The sequence below is a fragment of the Pseudorasbora parva genome, chromosome 8, assembly GCF_024679245.1.
Source record: "Pseudorasbora parva isolate DD20220531a chromosome 8, ASM2467924v1, whole genome shotgun sequence".
NCBI classification, from domain to species: domain Eukaryota; kingdom Metazoa; phylum Chordata; class Actinopteri; order Cypriniformes; family Gobionidae; genus Pseudorasbora; species Pseudorasbora parva.
In genome coordinates this window covers 8,036,896-8,052,180 of record NC_090179.1, presented here as the reverse complement: position 1 = coordinate 8,052,180, position 15,285 = coordinate 8,036,896, and the positions used below count along the sequence as shown (strand labels likewise).

General features: G+C 43.5%; 1 protein-coding gene and 6 non-coding genes across 7 annotated transcripts; 1 reads left to right on the top strand and 6 right to left on the bottom strand.

Moving 5' to 3' along the window:
• Nucleotides 1-429: 429 nt before the first annotated feature.
• LOC137085531 (U6 spliceosomal RNA) lies at nt 430-536 on the bottom strand. The gene has a single exon (XR_010907108.1). It is a non-coding gene; the product is annotated as a U6 spliceosomal RNA (small nuclear RNA).
• An 850-nt stretch (nt 537-1,386) lies between these two features.
• Nucleotides 1,387-1,493, bottom strand: LOC137085775 (U6 spliceosomal RNA). Its single transcript, XR_010907332.1, has one exon. It is a non-coding gene; the product is annotated as a U6 spliceosomal RNA (small nuclear RNA).
• Nucleotides 1,494-2,363: 870 nt separating this feature from the next.
• On the bottom strand, nt 2,364-2,470 carry LOC137085869 (U6 spliceosomal RNA). Its single transcript, XR_010907423.1, has one exon. It is a non-coding gene; the product is annotated as a U6 spliceosomal RNA (small nuclear RNA).
• Nucleotides 2,471-3,339: 869 nt separating this feature from the next.
• LOC137085774 (U6 spliceosomal RNA) lies at nt 3,340-3,446 on the bottom strand. Its single transcript, XR_010907331.1, has one exon. It is a non-coding gene; the product is annotated as a U6 spliceosomal RNA (small nuclear RNA).
• Nucleotides 3,447-4,666: 1,220 nt separating this feature from the next.
• LOC137085773 (U6 spliceosomal RNA) lies at nt 4,667-4,773 on the bottom strand. Its single transcript, XR_010907330.1, has one exon. It is a non-coding gene; the product is annotated as a U6 spliceosomal RNA (small nuclear RNA).
• Nucleotides 4,774-5,643: 870 nt separating this feature from the next.
• On the bottom strand, nt 5,644-5,750 carry LOC137085772 (U6 spliceosomal RNA). The gene has a single exon (XR_010907329.1). It is a non-coding gene; the product is annotated as a U6 spliceosomal RNA (small nuclear RNA).
• A 2,334-nt stretch (nt 5,751-8,084) lies between these two features.
• On the top strand, nt 8,085-14,340 carry LOC137084083 (uncharacterized). Its single transcript, XM_067450029.1, has 14 exons — nt 8,085-8,620; nt 8,705-8,790; nt 8,884-8,988; nt 9,080-9,184; nt 9,276-9,326; nt 9,452-9,537; nt 9,692-10,149; nt 11,025-11,343; nt 11,456-12,254; nt 12,365-12,577; nt 12,671-12,930; nt 13,012-13,268; nt 13,357-13,605; nt 13,694-14,340. The coding sequence occupies exons 1-14, from the start codon at nt 8,085-8,087 to the stop codon at nt 14,301-14,303; spliced, it is 4,134 nt and encodes a 1,377-aa protein (XP_067306130.1). The 3' UTR covers nt 14,304-14,340.
• The last annotated feature ends 945 nt before the right edge of the window (nt 14,341-15,285 follow it).

Here is a 15,285-nt window from a genome sequence, read left to right as displayed (position 1 = left end):
GTTTACCTTATTGCACACACTGATATATGCAACAGCTCAATAATTTTAGGGAAAGGGTATGTTAAAGCTTCCTTGTTCACGTATGGCCTAATTCCACCATGATATCTTAGAACATCTGCTGAAAGAAGGGTGTTGCCAGACTTATCGATGGTACCAGTGTACAAGCACTGAAGAAGGCGTGGCCTCTACGTTTTCGTGAGAAAAAAAGTTGGCAGAAAGACGAATCATCCTTTGATGTCTTTGTCAAGGGAGTATAAACTCGATGTAACTGGACACAATCTGCAGCAGGAGGAGTTGATCCTATGGAGATCTTGAGGCAGTGAAGGACGTGACAGAATTTTCCTGATTTGGAAGAGAACACAAACGAAAATAAGGAGTGGCAGGAGGGGATGCTTTTAGACCTGTGAAGCAGGCCTTGATCACAGCTGCATAAATATGGAGCGCCTCACGGATTTGCGTGTCATCCTTTCGCAGGGGCCATGCTAATCTTCTCTGTATCGATCCAATTTTAGTATATGTGCTGCCTTAGCAAGCACAAGTTTGCTGGCCGCTCAAGGCATATGTACACCTCAGGTCCCAGCAAGGCCCAGCAAACTATCGCGCCACTGTATACCTTATTGCACACACTGATATATGCAACAGCTCAATAATTTTAGGGAAAGGGTATGTTAAAGCTTCATTGTTCACGTATGGCCTAATTCCACCATGATATCTTAGAACATCTGCTGAAAGAAGGGTGTTGCCAGACTTATCGATGGTACCAGTGTACAAGCACTGAAGAAGGCGTGGCCTCTACGTTTTCGTGAGAAAAAAAGTTGTCAGAAAGACGAATCATCCTTTGATGTCTTTGTCAAGGGAGTATAAACTCGATGTAACTGGACACAATCTGCAGCAGGAGGAGTTGATCCTATGGAGATCTTGAGGCAGTGAAGGACTTGACAGAATTTTCCTGATTTGGACACTGATATATGCACACAATGATATATGCAACAGCTCAATAATTTTAGGGAAAGGGTATGTTAAAGCTTCATTGTTCACATATGGCCTAATTCCACCATGATATCATAGAGCATCTGCTGAAAGAAGGGTGTTGTCAGACTTATCGATGGTACCAGTGTACAAGCACTGAAGAAGGCGTGGCCTCTACATTTCGTGAGAAAAAAAGTTGGCAGAAAGACGAATCATCCTTTGATGTCTTTGTCAAGGGAGTATAAACTCGATGTAACTGGACACAATCTGCAGCAGGAGGAGTTGATCCTATGGAGATCTTGAGGCAGTGAAGGACTTGACAGAATTTTCCTGATTTGGAAGAGAACACAAACGAAAATAAAGAGTTGCAGGAGGGGATGCTTTTAGACCTGTGAAGCAGGCCTTGATCACAGCTGCATAAATATGGAGCGCTTCACGGATTTGCGTGTCATCCTTTCGCAGGGGCCATGCTAATCTTCTCTGTATCGATCCAATTTTAGTATATGTGCTGCCTTAGCAAGCACAAGTTTGCTGGCCGCTCAAGGCATATGTACACCTCAGGTCCCAGCAAGCTCTCACCAAGGTGGTAAGGCCCAGCAAACTATCGCGCCACTGTATACCTTATTGCACACACTGATATATGCAACAGCTCAATAATTTTAGGGAAAGGGTATGTTAAAGCTTCATTGTTCACGTATGGCCTAATTCCACCATGATATCTTAGAACATCTGCTGAAAGAAGGGTGTTGCCAGACTTATCGATGGTACTAGTGTACAAGCACTGAAGAAGGCGTGGCCTCTACGTTTTCGTGAGAAAAAAAGTTGTCAGAAAGACGAATCATCCTTTGATGTCTTTGTCAAGGGAGTATAAACTCGATGTAACTGGACACAATCTGCAGCAGGAGGAGTTGATCCTATGGAGATCTTGAGGCAGTGAAGGACTTGACAGAATTTTCCTGATTTGGACACTGATATATGCACACACTGATATATGCAACAGCTCAATAATTTTAGGGAAAGGGTATGTTAAAGCTTCATTGTTCACATATGGCCTAATTCCACCATGATATCATAGAGCATCTGCTGAAAGAAGGGTGTTGTCAGACTTATCGATGGTACCAGTGTACAAGCACTGAAGAAGGCGTGGCCTCTACGTTTTCGTGAGAAAAAAAGTTGGCAGAAAGACGAAACATCCTTTGATGTCTTTGTCAAGGGAGTATAAACTCGATGTAACTGGACACGATATGCAGCAGGAGGAGTTGATCCTATGGAGATCTTGAGGCAGTGAAGGACTTGACAGAATTTTCCTGATTTGGAAGAGAACACAAACGAAAATAAGGAGTGGCAGGAGGGGATGCTTTTAGACCTGTGAAGCAGGCCTTGATCACAGCTGCATAAATATGGAGCGCCTCACGGATTTGCGTTTCATCCTTTCGCAGGGGCCATGCTAATCTTCTCTGTATCGATCCAATTTTAGTATATGTGCTGCCTTAGCAAGCACAAGTTTGCTGGCCGCTCAAGGCATATGTACACCTCAGGTCCCAGCAAGCTCTCACCAAGGTGGTAAGGCCCAGCAAACTATCGCGCCACTGTATACCTTATTGCACACACTGATATATGCAACAGCTCAATAATTTTAGGGAAAGGGTATGTTAAAGCTTCATTGTTCACGTATGGCCTAATTCCACCATGATATCTTAGAACATCTGCTGAAAGAAGGGTGTTGCCAGACTTATCGATGGTACCAGTGTACAAGCACTGAAGAAGGCGTGGCCTCTACGTTTTCGTGAGAAAAAAAGTTGTCAGAAAGACGAATCATCCTTTGATGTCTTTGTCAAGGGAGTATAAACTCGATGTAACTGGACACAATCTGCAGCAGGAGGAGTTGATCCTATGGAGATCTTGAGGCAGTGAAGGACTTGACAGAATTTTCCTGATTTGGACACTGATATATGCACACACTGATATATGCAACAGCTCAATAATTTTAGGGAAAGGGTATGTTAAAGCTTCATTGTTCACATATGGCCTAATTCCACCATGATATCATAGAGCATCTGCTGAAAGAAGGGTGTTGTCAGACTTATCGATGGTACCAGTGTACAAGCACTGAAGAAGGCGTGGCCTCTACATTTCGTGAGAAAAAAAGTTGGCAGAAAGACGAATCATCCTTTGATGTCTTTGTCAAGGGAGTATAAACTCGATGTAACTGGACACAATCTGCAGCAGGAGGAGTTGATCCTATGGAGATCTTGAGGCAGTGAAGGACTTGACAGAATTTTCCTGATTTGGAAGAGAACACAAACGAAAATAAAGAGTTGCAGGAGGGGATGCTTTTAGACCTGTGAAGCAGGCCTTGATCACAGCTGCATAAATATGGAGCGCTTCACGGATTTGCGTGTCATCCTTTCGCAGGGGCCATGCTAATCTTCTCTGTATCGATCCAATTTTAGTATATGTGCTGCCTTAGCAAGCACAAGTTTGCTGGCCGCTCAAGGCATATGTACACCTCAGGTCCCAGCAAGCTCTCACCAAGGTGGTAAGGCCCAGCAAACTATCGCGCCACTGTATACCTTATTGCACACACTGATATATGCAACAGCTCAATAATTTTAGGGAAAGGGTATGTTAAAGCTTCATTGTTCACGTATGGCCTAATTCCACCATGATATCTTAGAACATCTGCTGAAAGAAGGGTGTTGCCAGACTTATCGATGGTACCAGTGTACAAGCACTGAAGAAGGCGTGGCCTCTACGTTTTCGTGAGAAAAAAAGTTGTCAGAAAGACGAATCATCCTTTGATGTCTTTGTCAAGGGAGTATAAACTCGATGTAACTGGACACAATCTGCAGCAGGAGGAGTTGATCCTATGGAGATCTTGAGGCAGTGAAGGACTTGACAGAATTTTCCTGATTTGGACACTGATATATGCACACACTGATATATGCAACAGCTCAATAATTTTAGGGAAAGGGTATGTTAAAGCTTCATTGTTCACATATGGCCTAATTCCACCATGATATCATAGAGCATCTGCTGAAAGAAGGGTGTTGTCAGACTTATCGATGGTACCAGTGTACAAGCACTGAAGAAGGCGTGGCCTCTACGTTTTCGTGAGAAAAAAAGTTGTCAGAAAGACGAATCATCCTTTGATGTCTTTGTCAAGGGAGTATAAACTCGATGTAACTGGACACAATCTGCAGCAGGAGGAGTTGATCCTATGGAGATCTTGAGGCAGTGAAGGACTTGACAGAATTTTCCTGATTTGGACACTGATATATGCACACACTGATATATGCAACAGCTCAATAATTTTAGGGAAAGGGTATGTTAAAGCTTCATTGTTCACATATGGCCTAATTCCACCATGATATCATAGAGCATCTGCTGAAAGAAGGGTGTTGTCAGACTTATCGATGGTACCAGTGTACAAGCACTGAAGAAGGCGTGGCCTCTACATTTCGTGAGAAAAAAAGTTGGCAGAAAGACGAATCATCCTTTGATGTCTTTGTCAAGGGAGTATAAACTCGATGTAACTGGACACAATCTGCAGCAGGAGGAGTTGATCCTATGGAGATCTTGAGGCAGTGAAGGACTTGACAGAATTTTCCTGATTTGGAAGAGAACACAAACGAAAATAAAGAGTTGCAGGAGGGGATGCTTTTAGACCTGTGAAGCAGGCCTTGATCACAGCTGCATAAATATGGAGCGCTTCACGGATTTGCGTGTCATCCTTTCGCAGGGGCCATGCTAATCTTCTCTGTATCGATCCAATTTTAGTATATGTGCTGCCTTAGCAAGCACAAGTTTGCTGGCCGCTCAAGGCATATGTACACCTCAGGTCCCAGCAAGCTCTCACCAAGGTGGTAAGGCCCAGCAAACTATCGCGCCACTGTATACCTTATTGCACACACTGATATATGCAACAGCTCAATAATTTTAGGGAAAGGGTATGTTAAAGCTTCATTGTTCACGTATGGCCTAATTCCACCATGATATCTTAGAACATCTGCTGAAAGAAGGGTGTTGCCAGACTTATCGATGGTACCAGTGTACAAGCACTGAAGAAGGCGTGGCCTCAACGTTTTCGTGAGAAAAAAAGTTGTCAGAAAGACGAATCATCCTTTGATGTCTTTGTCAAGGGAGTATAAACTCGATGTAACTGGACACAATCTGCAGCAGGAGGAGTTGATCCTATGGAGATCTTGAGGCAGTGAAGGACTTGACAGAATTTTCCTGATTTGGACACTGATATATGCACACACTGATATATGCAACAGCTCAATAATTTTAGGGAAAGGGTATGTTAAAGCTTCATTGTTCACATATGGCCTAATTCCACCATGATATCATAGAGCATCTGCTGAAAGAAGGGTGTTGTCAGACTTATCGATGGTACCAGTGTACAAGCACTGAAGAAGGCATGGCCTCTACGTTTTCGTGAGAAAAAAAGTTGGCAGAAAGACGAAACATCCTTTGATGTCTTTGTCAAGGGAGTATAAACTCGATGTAACTGGACACGATATGCAGCAGGAGGAGTTGATCCTATGGAGATCTTGAGGCAGTGAAGGACTTGACAGAATTTTCCTGATTTGGAAGAGAACACAAACGAAAATAAGGAGTGGCAGGAGGGGATGCTTTTAGACCTGTGAAGCAGGCCTTGATCACAGCTGCATAAATATGGAGCGCTTCACGGATTTGCGTGTCATCCTTTCGCAGGGGCCATGCTAATCTTCTCTGTATCGATCCAATTTTAGTATATGTGCTGCCTTAGCAAGCACAAGTTTGCTGGCCGCTCAAGGCATATGTACACCTCAGGTCCCAGCAAGCTCTCACCAAGGTGGTAAGGCCCAGCAAACTATCGCGCCACTGTATGGCACGTGGCCTCTACGGCGTGGCCTCTACGTTTTCGTGAGAAAAAAAGTTGTCAGAAAGACGAATCATCCTTTGATGTCTTTGTCAAGGGAGTATAAACTCGATGTAACTGGACACAATCTGCAGCAGGAGGAGTTGATCCTATGGAGATCTTGAGGCAGTGAAGGACTTGACAGAATTTTCCTGATTTGGACACTGATATATGCACACACTGATATATGCAACAGCTCAATAATTTTAGGGAAAGGGTATGTTAAAGCTTCATTGTTCACATATGGCCTAATTCCACCATGATATCATAGAGCATCTGCTGAAAGAAGGGTGTTGTCAGACTTATCGATGGTACCAGTGTACAAGCACTGAAGAAGGCGTGGCCTCTACATTTCGTGAGAAAAAAAGTTGGCAGAAAGACGAATCATCCTTTGATGTCTTTGTCAAGGGAGTATAAACTCGATGTAACTGGACACAATCTGCAGCAGGAGGAGTTGATCCTATGGAGATCTTGAGGCAGTGAAGGACTTGACAGAATTTTCCTGATTTGGAAGAGAACACAAACGAAAATAAAGAGTTGCAGGAGGGGATGCTTTTAGACCTGTGAAGCAGGCCTTGATCACAGCTGCATAAATATGAAGCGCTTCACGGATTTGCGTGTCATCCTTGCGCTTAGCCGAAACGGATCTTCGGTGAAACGTTGCAAATCGTTTCACTCCCTGATTGGCTGCCGGACGAATTGTTTCACCAAGTCCCGCCTGTGTTTCCCTCGCCCCATTGGCTCGTTGAATTGTTTCAGAGGCGCTCGTTGCTCGCATTGGCCGAGACCTCGCCACCTGCGCTTTCGTCGTCACACTCTCAGCATCCGTCAGAAACGCCGTCTTGCTGTTTTAGTCACTTCTAAATCAACAAAACTTTACAAAACACGAAGGATTTTTTTAAAAATAAGCCACCCTCTGCACTTTTTGACAATCTGACAACCAATCTGCATTTTTTTTCGTCATCCTGCATTTTTCCGGATCACGTAAGTCATCCTGTTTTTTACTCTTTCTCGCGTTTTATGTGTCTCGTTTTTCTAAATGGGCATATAATACGCATTTTATCTATGCGTGTGTTTAATGCATGAATGCATTTTTCGAAGGGAGAAGAGAAAGAGATGTGTAGTGAGCCGTAAAGTTATGATTGCGTTTAATCCGCCTAAAAATAGATTCGGACACCGTCTTGCTGTTTTAGTCACTTCGAATTAACAAAACTCTGCAAAACACACGTTTTTTTTTTTTAAACGAACCTCTGCAAACTGCGATCGGCATGCATTTTTTTATTTTTATTTTTAACCATGTTTCCGGATTACGTCAGTCAACATATTGTTCGTTTTTCTAAATAGTAAGAATTTCATCTATGTATGCATTTTCCGACGGATCAAGGGGGGGAAGAAAAAGAGAAAAAAAGATGTGTGGTGAGCCGAAGTTATGATGACCTAAAAATAGATTCCGGTATAAAAAGAACTTTCCTAAAAATAGATTCCGGTATAGAAATAGAGTCCGGTATAAAAAGTACTCTCGTTCGTTTTTCTAAATAGTAAGAATTTCATCTATGTATGCATTTTCCGACGGATGAAGGGGGAAAAAAAGAGAAAAAACGATGTGTGGTGAGCCGAAGTTATGATGACCTAAAAATAGATTCCGGTATAAAAAGAACTTTCCTAAAAATAGATTCCGGTATAGAAATAGAGTCCGGTATAAAAAGTACTCTCCTAAAAATAGATCCCTGTATAAAAAGTAATTCTTTGTGCAGATTTTTTCAGAAGGGGGAAAAAAAAGAGAAAAAAAAGGATTTAGTATAAAGTTATGACGACGTTTAACCCACCTAAAAATATATTTCATTATAAAATCTACAAATCCTGAATAATGTTTTTTTTAATGTGTATACTGTATTTTCCATAGTACTTATTTTGTGTACTTTGTTGTCAGTGAATTGATTTTCATAACAACAGGTGAAATTCATGCAGATTTTTTCCGAAGGGAGAAAAAAATAAAGCCTTTAGTATAAAGTTATGATGACGTATAACCCACCTAAAAATAGATTTCATTATAAAATCATTATAAAATCTACAAATCCTGAATAATGTTTTTTTTTTTTTTTTATGTGTATACTGTATTTTCCATATTACTTATTTTGTGTACTTTGTTGTCAGTGAATTGTTTTTCATAACAACTGGTGCATTGCTTGCATTGGTTTACTGTTACAGAATGGAGAGTAAGCCCAACTTGCGTTTGGAGGCTGGAGAGCTAGTGCTGAGGCCCTCTAAAAAAGCAGCCACAGTAGAGAAAATGCACCTTTCTCAAGTGGCTAAAGGGGTGCCCTTTGTACCAGTTTACCCTGAGGTTGTGCTGGGGGAGGCCAAGGTCAGGGTTATCGACGGTGGAGGGGATCCCTTTGATGAACTGCTGGTGGCCAGTCAAAGTGCCATCCAGTTTGGACAATACAGGGGGAGAACCTTCAAGTGGTTGTTGGAGAATGACCTTGGCTACTCCCTCATGATCCTGTCTGGGCATCAGCGGGAGCGTGACGCTGGCAGACTGGACAGAGGTCCCCTCATGGTCAACAAGGATGTCTTTCTCCAATATGCCTGCGCATTTAAGAAGGTTGCAGAGGCCATCAAAGTGCGCAGGCAGAGAGAGGGCACGCTGCCTGGCTGTGAGGGTGACTGTCTGGTGGACTTTGGGGCCCACAGGAAGAGCACCTATAAGGAGCTCTATGAGGCCAAGGACAGGGAGAGGAAAAGGTAATATACACTTCTGCTTGCGTGTTAATTGTATGCTGTTTTGCATTTATTTTACTCTTATCATGAATATATTATTGTTTCTAGCTATGTGGAGTTCATAAGGAACCAGCGCACCAGCGCAGGCAGCAAGATGGATGCATTGAAAAAGTACATCCTGCAGAGGGACCATCGTGAGTTTTTTTTAGATCTATACGTGGCATTAATCGATGCACACTCTAATGTATGTAATTATATGAATAACTTTGTCAATTTTCTGCCCTCAGAGCCAAGGAAAAAAAGGTCGTCCTCCTCTTCTTCGGCATCCCAGCTTGCTGCCCCATGTCCTCCCCCCACACAAAGCTTCCATTCCCAGCCAGCCACAGCACAGGGTGAGTTTTTTAGATCTATACGTGGCATTAATCGATGCACACTCTAATGTATGTAATTATATGAATAACTTTGTCAATTTTCTGCCCTCAGAGCCAAGGAAAAAAAGGTCGTCCTCCTCTTCTTCGGCATCCCAGCTTGCTGCCCCATGTCCTCCCCCCACACAAAGCTTCCATTCCCAGCCAGCCACAGCACAGGGTGAGTTTTTTAGATCTATACGTGGCATTAATCGATGCACACTCTAATGTATGTAATTATATGAATAACTTTGTCAATTTTCTGCCCTCAGAGCCAACAGACGATGACCTCCTGGCTTCAGCCTTGGAGGTGGAGCCACATGGTGAGTGTTTTTTGTTTTCTTTTGTGTGGATAAAAAAAATAAAAAATCATGCTCACCTGATTGTCTTCAAACAGAAAATTATAAAATCACTAATTTTCAAAATTAAAATGATGTGTTCCTCACAGTACTTCCACCACCACCTTATACGCCGATACGCTCACCTCGCTTAGAGCAAAGAGCCGCACAAAGGCTGGTGTCAGTGGCTTCTGAGGTACAGTTTTCAGTGTGCTTATATTTATTTAGATAATATATAATCTGAACATATTGTTATTATTATTATTATTATTAGTAGTAGTAGTATTGTTGTTATTATTAATTTACTAATTTGTTATTATTCATATATCCAATTTTTCTTTTATGTATAGGTTGTTCTCCCTGAGGCCTGGAAGCGTTCCCTCCCTCAAGAACAGCATGAGTGGATTGGCCGCGCTCTCTTCCGAAGCCAGGGTGGGAGGGCGGTGCTGACAGATAACCTGCAGATGTGGTGGTTTCCTCCCCAGCCACGTCTGCAGTATCATCAGCCTCCAGCGTCGCCGGACGTGTTCTTCACCTGGCCTCTGTGCTTGTGGATGCCCTACAGGATGTGGTCCTACAAGCTGATCTGCAGCATGCCAGACTGCAGACAGCTTGGTCAGCGACTGACAGCTTGTGGGCTATACAAGACAGTGAGGCGGGTGTTGAACCTTTACGGCTGGTATTTTCTGGCGACGGAATACCTGGAGTGTCAGCGCTGCCATAAAAAGCTGGCCGCGTGGTCCCTTGACATTCTGGACCAGCTGGATCCGGCTCACCGCAAGATGTTCCCAGCTATCCTCACTTACCGGTGAGTCACGAAAAAATAATTCTTATTATAGGCATAAATATATAGGCAGGTGAAATTAAGATGTTAGTGACAATAATGCAACTTAAATTACTTGTTAATTTTTTTTATTTTAGTACTTTTGAGAATGTATTACATGTAAATTACTCGGGTCATTAGTTTACATGAACTAATTACGACCTGCACTTCTACATAATTTTTTTATTAATCTTTGTTAATGTTAATTCCAATGTTCATTTACTGACACATGTTTAAAATCAAAAGTTGTATCTGTTACCATTAGTTAATGCAGTGTAAAATAACATGAACAAACTAAAGATTAACAAATACAAATGTATTGAGCATGGTTAGTTCATGTTTGTTAATACATTTGACTAATGTTAACAAATGAGACCTTATTGTAAAGTGTTAACATTACACAAAACAAGCCACATCTTTCTTTTGAAATTTTTCCACAAGACACTGTGTCTGCCATGAAAGACGCTGTGTCTGCCTGTGAAGCTTTTATTCACAGAATGTGTGAACGACCAATCCTCCCCCCAACTGAACTTTAACTTGAACTTTCAAAGGTGTGAAACTCTGAACACCTGCACCCATCCCCCTGTTCAGGAGTTAGTGACCCCTTATTTAGGAGTGTGTGTGTGTGTGTGTGTGTGTGTGTGTGTGTGTGTGTGTGTGTGTGTGTGTGTGTGTGTGTGTGTGTGTGTGTGTGTGTGTGTGTGTGTGTGAGAGAGAGAGCCACATCTTTCTTTTGAAATTTTCCACTAGACACTGTGTCTGCCATGAAAGTGTGTCTGTGAAGCTTTTATTCACAGAATATGTGGACGACCAATCCTTTGAATAAAATTTAATAAACTTTGTCTGTTTATTTTTAACAGGTTCTCCTGTGATATGCATGTGGTGAAGTTGATGAGGGAGCGTTCCCTCGGCAACAGCACCACAATGCTGTATCACAAACTATGCGAACAGCATAGTGAGGACTGGATGGAGAGGACCCTGCTGTACCTGTCTGCGTGTGACCGGTTCCAGGCCACCATCACACGGCCCTTAACACCTCCACCTCCAAAGCCGCCCGTACCAACTGCCAAGTGGCTGCTCTACGTCCATGCCGAGGATGTCCGGTCCCGGTATACTGAGCTAAAGGCCAGGGTCACCTCTGTCTTTGGGTCCATACTGAAAATGGACTCAACGAAAAAGGTAACGTATTAATCACAGATTATTTTAAATACTACTGTACATATATAGATTTAATACTTTGTACGTGTAAGGCATTTTTTGGTGTTCATTGAATTTTGTTTTATGACAACAGGTGACCAAAAAACTGGCTGGAGCTGCAGCTGGGACCGCGGCCTGGGTCAGCAATGTGGGCAATGAGCACGGACAGGTCCTAATGTCTGTGCTCACCTCACATGAGGGTCAGGGACTGCTGCCCATGACCACAGGCCTGGTGAGGAGGTACGAGGCGGCTGGAGTCGCTCCCCCCACGCTCCTTTACGTGGACAGAGACTGCTGCTCTGCTGTGGGCACATCAAGAGCAGCTGCCATGTTCAGCGGCTGGAGTGATCTGGTGGTTCGTCTGGACGTGTGGCACTTCATGCGGCGCTTCACTGCAGGCCTGCACACCGACAGCCACCCACTCTACGGCCTGTTCATGGCAAAGCTCTCTGCCTGCATTTTCGCCTGGGACGAGGGAGATGTGGCCCTGCTGAGGGAGGCGAACAGGAGGGAGCTGGAGCAAGGGCAGGGCATCACGGGCCTCACCGAAGAGCAGCTGACCGACAGGCTCACCTCCAAACAGCTGGCACGGCACTGTCGACGCTGCACACGTGGCGTGGAGGAGACGGAGCAGCTGATCGGTGCGATTCTGGAGGCCTTCAAGGACGCCACGGAGACCATGGGCATCCCCTTGGTGGACCAGGAGAGGATGGACGTCATCTGGGCCACTCAAAGGCGCCATCTTCCCTGCCTCCAGGACCCCCCTGGATTGCAGCTGTACACCCAGACAGGAAGTATTACGAAGGGAGGGCTCACACTTCCTGTCTACCGCTGCGCACGGGGGTCCACTTCCCTGGAGTCCTTCCACAACCACCTCAACCGCTTCATACCCGGTAAGATTGCACGCATGCTCCTCAAAGTGTGTTTTTGTGATAGCCCATGTCATGGCATTTGTAATTATACATTTGTGTTAATTAATGTCTCATGTTTTGTTTTTAAACAGGAACGAGCGCTAACCTGGAAAATTTCCACGCTTATCTGCTTGAGGGTTTGGAGCGGTGGAACGAGGACCGCGCTGCTACCGCCGTCAATCATGGTGCTCCGCCGACGCTGCGCTGCTACAGTGGTTCGTTCCAGCACAGCCTCAATGAGCTCAGCCAGCGTCTCCTTGGCTGTAGTCTTGTACAAGACTACTCTAAGCCAGGACCGTACACAGGTACGTGTCTATAATGCCAGGCTTGGTTGTTTGTTTGTAATGCACAGACTTCTGATTTACAACCTTGTTTTCTTTTAAATTTTCTTTTGTCAGGCGAGCTCATCGGGGTGGAGTACCTGTGCTCGCAGCAGTCCTGGGAGTTCAGGGAGAACTTTGGGCGGAACCCAGATCTGCCTGAGGGAATCCCAGAGGACTTGGGAGATGCTGAAGATGAGGGATTTGGGGATGAGTCAGAGGAGCAGGACCACACCATCTCTCCTCTATCTTTGGCGTCGACCAAGGAAGCTATACGCTTGCCCCTGGGTTCACCCTCTCAGTCCTCCCAGGACCCGGCACCAGAGCCCAGAGAAGATGTATGTATGCAAGCAAGCATCCATGGCATAACTTGGAGGACTTTTTCATTCATACTAACTGATCTTCTTTCATCTTGTTAGGTGTGCAGAGGGCCAGACGGGACTCCGGGGTACGACAGAGTGGTGGAGCTGGCCAGATACCTTGTCGGGCTCAGAGAAAGGCCTTGTGTCTCGGATAGGGAAGCCGCTGAAATTGTTCGGCTCTGGGGCAGACTGCCGGACAGTGACAGGCAGGCCGTTTCCTATCCGGCGAGACACAAGGCGAGACTTGTGCAAGGCAGGTTCAAGGCCACCCACTCCAAGACCTCTACCTGTTCTGGCAAGGAGAGCCTGAAGCGGTAGGTTAAACGTTTTCACAATGAGCTATAAAAATATAAATGACTATGCTTTTTTTTAATGCTTTGTAATCCACTTTTTATTGTACAGGTGTGTGCTGGGACAGGGCTCGGGACCTTCGCAGTGGCCTAACATCAGTAGGACTGTAGAGGCAGTATGTCTGGAGCTCTGCTCCATTCATCCAGCGGGGCAGGTGAAGTGGGGTGTTTCCCTGAACCGCTGGGCTGCCATTCTGCAGGACTACCAGGCCATAAGAAGGCTGGTGGGGAACTGCCCAGCACTGAGGGGACGGTCAAAAATTCAGCTGTTTGAGGTCAACCAGCGAACGCTTTCGCTCTGGTAAGTAGTTTCTTTGAAAGACAGCTATAAAAGTCATTTTAGAATTCTTATATTATATTCATCCTATTATTTGTGTCATTTCAAACAGGCACAACAACTACTTAAAAAAGCTAGAAACCCATGTGCTGGCGCTGAGTGTTCCGTTGCCTCCAATCAAAATGATCCATGACTCCCAGCTTCCTGTACCCAACACTACAACATCAATGCCAGCACTGAACCCTTTCCCCTACATTAACAACCCCGACATGTCAGGTCGGGTCATAAGACGTGGACAGCGACCCCCTCCCCCTTCATCAGTTGCCCTCTCTGCTCCACCATCAGCTGCCCTCTCTGCTCCACCATCAGCTGCCCTCTCTGCTCCACCATCAGCTGCCCCCTCTGCTCCTCTGCCGATTGACCTCTCTGCTCCTCGGCCGGCTGCTTCCCTCTCTACTCCTCCACCAGTGACTGCTACATCCATGAGCAGAACCACACAGTGGAGGAAGAGAAAGGCAGCAGCACTTTCGGCCCAAAGGCAAGGGCTGCCCCCTCCACAGCAACCGCCACGAAAAGACTACACGTGCAGTCGATGTGGGCAGCCCAGGAGAAAGGAGTTTGGGCACACCAGGGTGGGCACATTTTTCTTCTGTGCCACAGCAGAGGGAAAGACACTGGAGGAGTGGCTGCAGGAAAAAAGCAAGGGAAATCCTTCACTGTGAAATATATATATATATATATATATATATATATAGAGAGAGAGAGAGAGAGAGAGAGAGAGAGAGAGAGAGAGAGAGAGAGAGAGAGAGATATATATAATTTTATTACTATTTTTTATTTGATTTTTATTTATTCTGTGTTCGTGTTTAATAAAGTTCATGTAAATAATCAAAAATTGCTCTTCCTTCATTTATTTGCCTTCATAAAGGTCAGTTCATTGTCTTTTATTTATGTGTAATTGTTTTTAAATTATGCATTAGCATTCTAATCTTCCTTTTTTTTTAAATACATTGTTATATACATTTTTGGAAAATAAACTTGATTATAAATGTATGCACTTAATAGCAATTCTAACCCTTAATAACCCAGTCAGTCAGTCAGTCAGTCAGTCAGTCAGTCAGTGTTTTTGTTTGTTTGTTTTTTATTTATTAAATAGTTCACACAAAAAAAATTGAATCTTCCTATTTTGTTATATAAATTTTTGGAAAATAAACTTGATTATAAATGTATGCACTTAATAGCAATTCTAACCCTTAATAACCCAGTCAGTCAGTCAGTCAGGTTTTTTTTGTTGTTGTTGTTTGTTTGTTTGTTTGTTTTTTTATCAATTTTTTTTTTTAATCTATTAAATAGTTCACACAAAAAAATTACAGCAGAAAATTGACAACAAATTTACAAACACAATATTTATTAAATAGTTCAGATTAGGAAAAAAATAAATAAAGGATAAAAATATATTTAAATGTAAACACAATGCTTAATGCAAATGTTAACGCAAAAAAATATTTATTGAATAGTTCACAAATGCTTATTGCAAATATTAAAGCACAAGCAAATTGCAGAAAAAGTACAACAGAATTAAACAATGATAATAAATTATTTATTAAAAAAGTTCCCATTAGGAAAAAATAAAGTATATATGTGTGTAAGCAAAATGTTTACTGGAAATATTAAAGCAAAAAAGTACAACAAAATTAACAAAGA

Bases quoted from the DNA above. Each gene is read 5' to 3' on its own strand.
- LOC137084083 (XM_067450029.1), top strand. From the start codon at position 8,085: ATGGAGAGTAAGCCCAACTTGCGTTTGGAGGCTGGAGAGCTAGTGCTG. The intron at 9,327-9,451 runs GTGAGTGTTTTT...TGTTCCTCACAG, and splicing joins CTTGGAGGTGGAGCCACATG to TACTTCCACCACCACCTTAT. The intron at 12,578-12,670 runs GTACGTGTCTAT...TTCTTTTGTCAG, and splicing joins TAAGCCAGGACCGTACACAG to GCGAGCTCATCGGGGTGGAG.